This window comes from Furipterus horrens, unplaced genomic scaffold (genome assembly GCF_987537825.1).
Source record: "Furipterus horrens unplaced genomic scaffold, mFurHor1.1.pri manual_scaffold_17, whole genome shotgun sequence".
In the NCBI taxonomy this organism is placed as follows: Eukaryota; Metazoa; Chordata; class Mammalia; order Chiroptera; family Furipteridae; genus Furipterus; species Furipterus horrens.
Window position 1 is genome coordinate 82,197,911 of NW_028327187.1, and position 7,746 is coordinate 82,205,656.

Sequence of the window (7,746 nt, forward strand, 5' to 3'; positions counted from 1 at the left end):
TTTTACTAGGCAAAGAACTTTATTAATCTTGATTTCAAACTTTATTCCCAGGCTTCTTCAGCTTAATTTGCTGCAAAGAATGATTTGTGTATAAGCAAAAACTGAAAAGAGCTGCAGTATCCAAGGAGTGAAGGCTTAAAAATATTAGAGATCTAGATTTTATCAGATCCATAAACAAAATTTGAAAAAGCAGTCATAATATAAAACAGTAGCTCCCAGTAACTTCTTCAAGTTTATCTTCTTCAGAAGTTGACTCAATTCAGTTTGCTTCATTCTTGGAAGCCTCATCAAAATTCTCTACAAGATCTGGAACTTCATCATCATCATCCTCTCCTGTAGCAAGTGGTGCTTTTCCATCCATAGATTGTTTGGGCAGAGCTTCAGCTAGTTTCCTTAAACTGGTCAGACTGTCTTCACCAAGCTGATTTAAGATGCTGGGTAGCATTTCTGTCAGCTGCTTTGTCCCAGCATGGCCTGTAATGGTGAACGTGTTCACTGCCAGAGATGCCTGAACTTTCAGGTTGTTAAAGTGGATCATTGATCTTTGGTTTGTGAACATAGTTACCTCTTCAATGCCAGAGATGTTGTTTACCCCTAATTTTTTTAAAGAGAACTGAAGTTTTTTATCACCTGCTGTAGCTGTTTTGTGAACCACTACCTTCTTCCTACGAGCAGTGCCTTTCCCACCAATGCGCACTTGTGCCAGCAGGTTGGCAAGTTTCTCTTGGTTCATGATAGTTTCTTTCATCTTGTTGGAGAGAAAACAGGGCCACGCAGGGGACTAGGGTTGGTGCTCAGGGGGGTCTTTGGCAGACCAGCTGAAAATAAGCGCACACACATGGGGTTGCAAGATGGCAGCTAGAGCTACAATTCTTAAATTATACAATTTCTTAAGCATTTCATATATAAAATATTTATAGCTTGGAAAAGAATGACTTTTTAAAATGAATTCATTCATTTCAAAAAACACTTCTGCTGTTCATAAAGCATAAAACTGTCATAGAAAAATTAACATTTACACACAACAAACTTCACAATAGTATCAATCACTGATAGGATTATCATTTAAATTTTGTTGTAAACTATTCTGAATCATCTAAATCCTCTGGAGAGTGCAAGGATCATCAGACTTGACACTATGGGCATTTTGGGTCAGAGAATCCTGTGTTGTCAGGGGCTCTCCTGTGCATTGAAGAGATTGAGAGCATCCCTGACCTCTGCATACCAGGTGCCTGTTGCACCGCTTACTGTCCAGTTATGATAGTCTTCAGACACTTCCAACCCGACCAACCCCCACACCAGAGGCAAAACGGCCCTGGACTACAGTGAATGAAATTATAATATATATAGAAAGATAGACAGATGTAAAAATAGATACATGTAAATATAGACCAATGGTGTACACCATCTGTTTTCTTGTGTAATAGCAAAGACATTTTCTCTTTCTGTTAACTCTTTTCCCAAAATGTCCTGTAAAAGCTGCAGAAGTTTATTCCATGGACACCAATATCCTAATGTAAATGGAGGTTATTATAGATTATTTAAAATAAATGACACTATGATAATCACCTTTGACCATATCACATTGTGAATATATGAGTATCTCTTTATAATTAATACCGAGAAGAGAAATTGCAGCATCAAATGGACATGTTTCTGAATTTTTATATGTATCATCAACTCCCTATCTAGCAAGAGACCTGGGAATTTACAACCCTATCCACTACTAGTATATAAAATAGCCTCATTTTTGTTTTGTTTTGTTTTACAACCTATTGAACATAATTATTTAAAAATGCAAATAACTGTACTTTTTGAGTAGAAAAGTAATATGTCCTTGTTGAAAAAATTCAGAATAACATATGAGAGAACTCACCCTTCCAGCTGTTTTTCTTTAAGCATGTATATACATACACACTCTCTCTTAAACAGGAGCACTAGAAAAGAAAAAGGAGAGGGTACTGAAGGCATGGCAATGGAGTTAGAGAGGGATTTTCTTAGCAGAAAGTTTGTGGTGCTAGAAGAGACCAAATCAATAAGTGGGAAATACATATGTATATATTATATATACTAAAGAGAGCAAGGATAGCTGGGGACATTTTAGTTATTACTCAGTCAAAGATAATTGATCATGAATAAGGCCGATAGATTCCAGAGAGGAGGAAAGAAAAGCTCTCAAAAAGCAAACTGAAGCAACTTCCAAGAGGAAAACTGGATCCATGAAACTGCTGAAAGTTGACCTATAGAATTCAGAGCATGACTGTAAGTTGGGGTTTGCACCTCTAAATGACTAGGACAACTACAGAGGGTGTAGTGACCAACATAGTTAGGAGAAGTCACTGATTCCAACTGTGTCCCAGTCTGCAAGGTTACCCTATTTCAGGAAGTGGCACCATCATTCACCCAGATACTATGGCCAAAATCTAGGATTCATCTCTGATTGTTATCTTTCCCTCATGGCCTCACAGCCATTCAGGTTCTCCCAGCTGAATCCCAGACATTGTGGAGCAGAGACAAGCCATTCCTGTTCAATCCTATGAAAATCCACAAAATCCATGAGCAGAATAAAATGGACATCATCCCACAATGCCCTTATTAGGGAATGGTGGATGACCAGAACACATTCTATTCATTTATTCTTCATGTAAGTCCATCCTGCACTTCATCGGCATTTCAGTTTTCATATTCTATTTTTATTCAATGTTTATTCCATCTTTCATAACCTTGTGTTCTTCATGGCATTCCAAACTTTATTCCATTATTTGATTTTTTAAAACTTTACAGTGAATATTTCACAGTTTATTTATTTCAGGCCACTGCATATTTTATTTCATTCTATAGCCATTCCTGTTTTAATTTCTATTTCCTTCTATTTTCTGTAATATTTAATTTCACACTACACCCAATTTCATTCCTTCCCTCATGTTACATTATGTTTTTCTTTCATTCCCCATGTCATTAGATATTTCCATTTGTATTTCATTCCACTTTCTTATCATATTCCATTCAATTTCCATCCCATTCAGTTTTCAGTTCCATATCTTGTTCAAGTGTATTTCCATCCTTGTTTCATTGTTCCACTGCAGTCACTCTCCACTTCATCCCTTTCTGCATTCCATTTCAAATCCACTATCTACTGTGTATTACTTAACACTGCAAATACCATTCATTCTATATTTAAGTTGCGTTCTGTACAGTTGGTCATTCACCCCAGTAAAAAGCTCATTCCATTCTGCCAAAAATGCTACAACAGACTTTCAGAGCAACCACTTACCAGTATTTTTTATCAGAAATTACAGGTATACCAAGAATTTCTTCTTCAGGGAATTTATCCAAAATAAGATCATATTTGAGGATATGAACAATTTTTAAGAAAAAGGATATGTTTCACGCTGATGTGTTATAGAGTTAACAGTTGGAAACAATATAAATGTTAGTCCATAGAGCAATGTTTGAAAATGTAAGCTTCTTCCCTAGGAAGAATATTTTGTAGTTACACAATAGTCTTGTGGTATTCATTTAATGACATGGAAAGTGTGTTTTCTGGACACCAAAAACCAGTTACAAAACAATATGTATACATAAATAATTCTATTTGTATAAAGAAAGAGACCTACTAATGAGTTGTGAATGGTCCCTCTACCAAAAAAATGATTAAACATTTCCAGTATTTGCCAGTGGGTATGTGAGAATTACAGTACTAGGTTTCCTACATTTTTTTAATGTTTGGGGTACTGAACAGACAGCCCTTTTGTACTTATGATGAAAAATCAGTGTCCAAATATTGAAGGTCTAGCCTGTGCATCACAGCATATCTATACTAACAGAAACAAGAGAGTAGGCCAAAAGAGTAGAAGTATATTCATATGCAGCCCATTTACATGATGATGCATATTTAAAGATAGTGTCACCTGGAATCCCAGGCAATTTGTGATAAAAGACAGGGTAAGGATGTTAATGGAAATCTCAGTCACACACCCCCCACCCCACCACATGCCAGTGCCCTGCCGCAGTGTTAAACATCTGGAATCAAGACAGTGTGTGCCCCACCCCTTTCATTGCCTTCACACTGCTCTCCAAACAGACCCTCGTGTCAGGTCCACCAGATATCCAGAAGGGTCGTGGACCGTTGGCTCTGGGTCACACAGGCACTATGTGTCCTGACCAGATTCCAGGTGGGATACCTAGCTCAGGAATGTCTCTCCTGTTGTCCAGGGTGCCATTTCTTTCAAGCTACCACTTGAAGTTGAGCCACCACAGTGGTGGTGACAAATTAAACTGATTTTGGGTGACCAGAATTGTTTGAATGGACAGCCTCCTCACCCATGCCACCCATAAAACACACCCATTAGGGATCAGGGAAAAACGGGGAATTAACTGCACTGATTCCTCCAGCGGGCTCCTGGGGGCGTGAAACACCTCATCAGGTTCTGCCCTGAGTGAGGCTGGGTGGCTGCAACGGTCTGAGACGCTGGCAGTCACGAGAATCCAGCAGACCAATCCCAAGCAGACTCCACTGGCCCCGCCCAGCCGCCTCATTCCTCCACCTCAGCTCTAGGCAGGCAGCGTCTGCATCCTCGCTCTTGAGTCCCTGAGGGAGAACTTGGAACCATGGCCACCCAGTCGTGTTTGGAGAAGGAGCAGAAGCGTGAGCAGGGTGAGGCGCCCACAGGGCCAAAGAACGAAGTCGTCCCGGCCCCTAGCGACGCCTGCGGGACTGGAAACAGCAATGCCGGCCTGTCGGTGATCACAGTGCTGAGCAACTGGAGGAGCCCGTCTCCATCGGGTGGGGGCGCCCTGTGCGGTGGCACAGCAGGTGCCTCCTCCGACATGATGGCGGACGCCAGCCCCATTTCCACCGCAGCAGAGGACCCGGGGCTGCCCTCCATGACCTGTGTGCAGGAAAGCGGGCGTTCTGAGCTCCAGGACGTTCTGAGTCCCCGCATAGGGCTGGGCTGTGCGGGGCCCGAGACAGGCCAAGGGCTCCAGACCTCGCACGCGGGCAGCGTGGGCGCTGCAGGGCAAGCCATGAGGGGTGCTGTCCAGGCCAGCGGGCGACCGACCCACACCACGGGCCTGGTGAACAGCCGTGGGCGGAAGCGGCGAAGCCGCAAGAAGGCTGCCGGGGCCCAGAAGCTTCCATGGCGCGGCCTGTCTCCAGAGGGCCCCGCGCCTCAGAGTTCCGTGCCTTTGCCGCCATCTTCTCCAAGGGCTCAGCCCAGCAGCCGCCGTGCACCTCGGGCTTCTTCGAGGGGTCTCGCTTCCCAGCCCGGACCAGGCCTCCGAAGCTGCACCACCCCGCCGCTAGGCCCTGTCCTGCGAAGCCGCGCCACCCTGCGCGGCCCTGCTGCCTGCTGCTGCTGTGCACCCCAGCAAGGCCCTGCTGTCCACCGTGGCGCTTCTGCGCCGGACCGTGCACCCAACTGCCGCTGTACACCCGCGCCGCCACATTGTGCTGTCCAGAACCACGCATCCGGGTCGGGTACCGCTCCTGGCAGCCGTCGATCCGCACCAGGTCCTCGCTGCCGCCGCTGTGCATCAGCTCCAGTTCCTGCTCGCCGCCGCTGTGCATCAGCTCCAGGTCCTGCTCGCCGCCGCCGCTGTGCATCAGCTCCAGGTCCTGCTCGCCGCCGTTCTACATCTACACCAGGATCTATTCGTGGGCAATGTGCATCCACTTCAGGTCCTGTTCACCGCCGCCGCCGCCGCGCTTCCAGGCCTGGCCGTGGTCTCCGTTGCTCTGCTTCAGCGCCCAGCCCGGGTACCCGTAGCCGCGCATCTGGACCTGGTCCTACCCTTCGCAGTCTCACCCCTCCAAGAAGCCTGGCCCTCCCCAGCAGCAGCACGACTCCAGGCATTGTCCTCCGGAGCCGTCCCACCCAAAGAAGGTCAACCCCTAGTAGCCGCCCCTCTCTCCTTGGGCCTGCTGGCCAGGGGCCTCCTTCCCCTGGGCTCGCCTTAGGAAGGCTTGTCTCCCACAGCAGCTCAAGCTCTCCTGATCCTGAGCCATCAGGCCTTCCGTCCCAGCCGCGTTGGCGTGCAGTCCGTATGCGTGCCTCATCACCCTCACCTCCTGGTCGGCGCTATTCTTTCCCTGGATGGTTTGTTGAGAGTTCCTCCTCCTCCTCCTCCTCCTCTTCCTCCTACCCCTCCCCCCCGCCCCCCTTGCCCTGCCCCTCTGCCAGTGGGTTTCCTGGCCAGGGCCTTTCCTCTCCCCCGACTATTGTTTCTAGCCAGAGCTCCTCTTCCTTCTCCCCTGATTTCCGTGGCCTGGCCTCCATCTCCACTCCTAGTCCTACTAGCCTTAGACGTGCCTTGCTGCTGGAGTTTGGTGCTCTGAGCCCTGCCTCTCCAGAAGAGCAGGCTGAAACAGAGAGCTTTCCTTACCCCCCTACTGGCCCTGAGCTGTGACCCTCCATTTGCATCCTCTTAAAACCCAAGAGAAATCAACATCCACCCACTGCGCTTAATGGGCTGCCTGCTCTGCGGTTTGAGGTTTGCAGGAGTTCTGTTAGCCAGCAACCAAGGTCATGGGTTTTGAAGCCTCCTCCCCCCCAGGACTCCACCACCTAGCACTTACCTGCTGTGGGCCCTTGATTCCAGGCCCTCTTTTTACTCAGCAGGGCCTGCCTTTGTCCCTGAGTTGAGATTTCCCTTTTCCAGGTTGCCTCTTGCTTCTTATACAACAAATCTTTGATGAATAAAAGTACAATGCTGGTTTTATTCTCTTAATGTATTATGGTTTTTCATTGGGGTATAAGGGTTTGTCCCTATCCACTTAATTTGGGGATAAGTTGTAATCCCAATTTGTCGTAAATGCTGTACATTTAATTTGTTTTGTTTTTTGCTATTTAACAGTTCTCTTTATATATGGGTGTTTGGTTAGATATCAAAACTGCAGCCACCACTGCCCCCAAGGAGTAAGGATACCAGAATCTCCATCACCTGGTATCTTTACTCCTTGGCATTCTGCTACCTCCACTTGGGCGTTTCCCAAGTGTCTCATGATAAACAGTGCTGTACTCACCCCTTAGTAGCTCTCAAAACAACAAAAAAAGAGATTCATCATTTGCTCTAACAGAGTAAGATGGAGAAAAAAATAAACTCTGAAAAGAGTCCAAGAACATATTGGGCATTACATTAAAATGATTGTAATAAAGGGAATCTCTCTGGGGACATTTATTTTTAAAAGCTAGTACTTAATTTGCTTTGAATAATTCCAAAATTGTCCAAATACTAGACAAGCATATAGATCTTTCTTATGGTAGCAATTCTCACAACCTCAGTTCAGAGGGCCTACATTTATTCCCAATTTAAGATGTTGATATTGAGGCTCAGAGCAACTTTGTGATTTGAGATCTCATTGCTCGTATGGCTTGGTACAGGAGTCAGAATTCTGGTTTTCTTATTGACTCACTGTGTGTTCCTGGACAAGTTAATGCCTCCGGGATCCTAGGTTTTCTCCTTTTTCCATTAGTTCCAATAATAGTGCATGTTTCCTAGATTATGGTAAGAATTCGAATGGATGTTATGTGTTAAGCTAAACAAATTATGTTTATTTTGTGTTATACCTGAAAGATAAGATAACCAGTAATATAGCTGACTCCTTGGAAGGGAAATAGAGGAAAATACAGTCCTATCAATCATTTATTCTCAATGGACTTCATAAACTATATAGCTTCTTCTAATACTGTATGTAGTAGAATTTTTTTAAACTGAAGGATGCAGAATTCCAGAAAGTGAAAC

General features: G+C 45.2%; 1 protein-coding gene across 2 annotated transcripts; it reads right to left on the reverse strand.

Annotated features, from left to right (window-relative positions):
• Nucleotides 1–214: 214 nt before the first annotated feature.
• LOC149991435 (transcription factor BTF3-like) lies at nucleotides 215–754 on the reverse strand. Of its 2 annotated transcripts, XM_090264638.1 has the most exons (2): nucleotides 364–748; nucleotides 215–306 (listed from the first exon to the last, which is right to left on the reverse strand). In XM_090264638.1, exons 1-2 carry the CDS (start codon nucleotides 746–748, stop codon nucleotides 260–262), a joined length of 432 nt encoding a protein of 143 aa, XP_090120764.1. In that variant the 3' UTR covers nucleotides 215–259. The 2 variants fall into 2 exon arrangements, with proteins under 2 accessions (XP_090120764.1, XP_090120765.1); XM_090264639.1 differs by having other exon boundaries at nucleotides 215–754.
• Between the last annotated feature and the right edge of the window lie 6,992 nt (nucleotides 755–7,746).

What these genes read in the sequence shown, in the direction of transcription:
- LOC149991435 (XM_090264639.1), bottom strand. Translation starts at nt 748, where the DNA reads ATGAAAGAAACTATCATGAACCAAGAGAAACTTGCCAACCTGCTGGCA.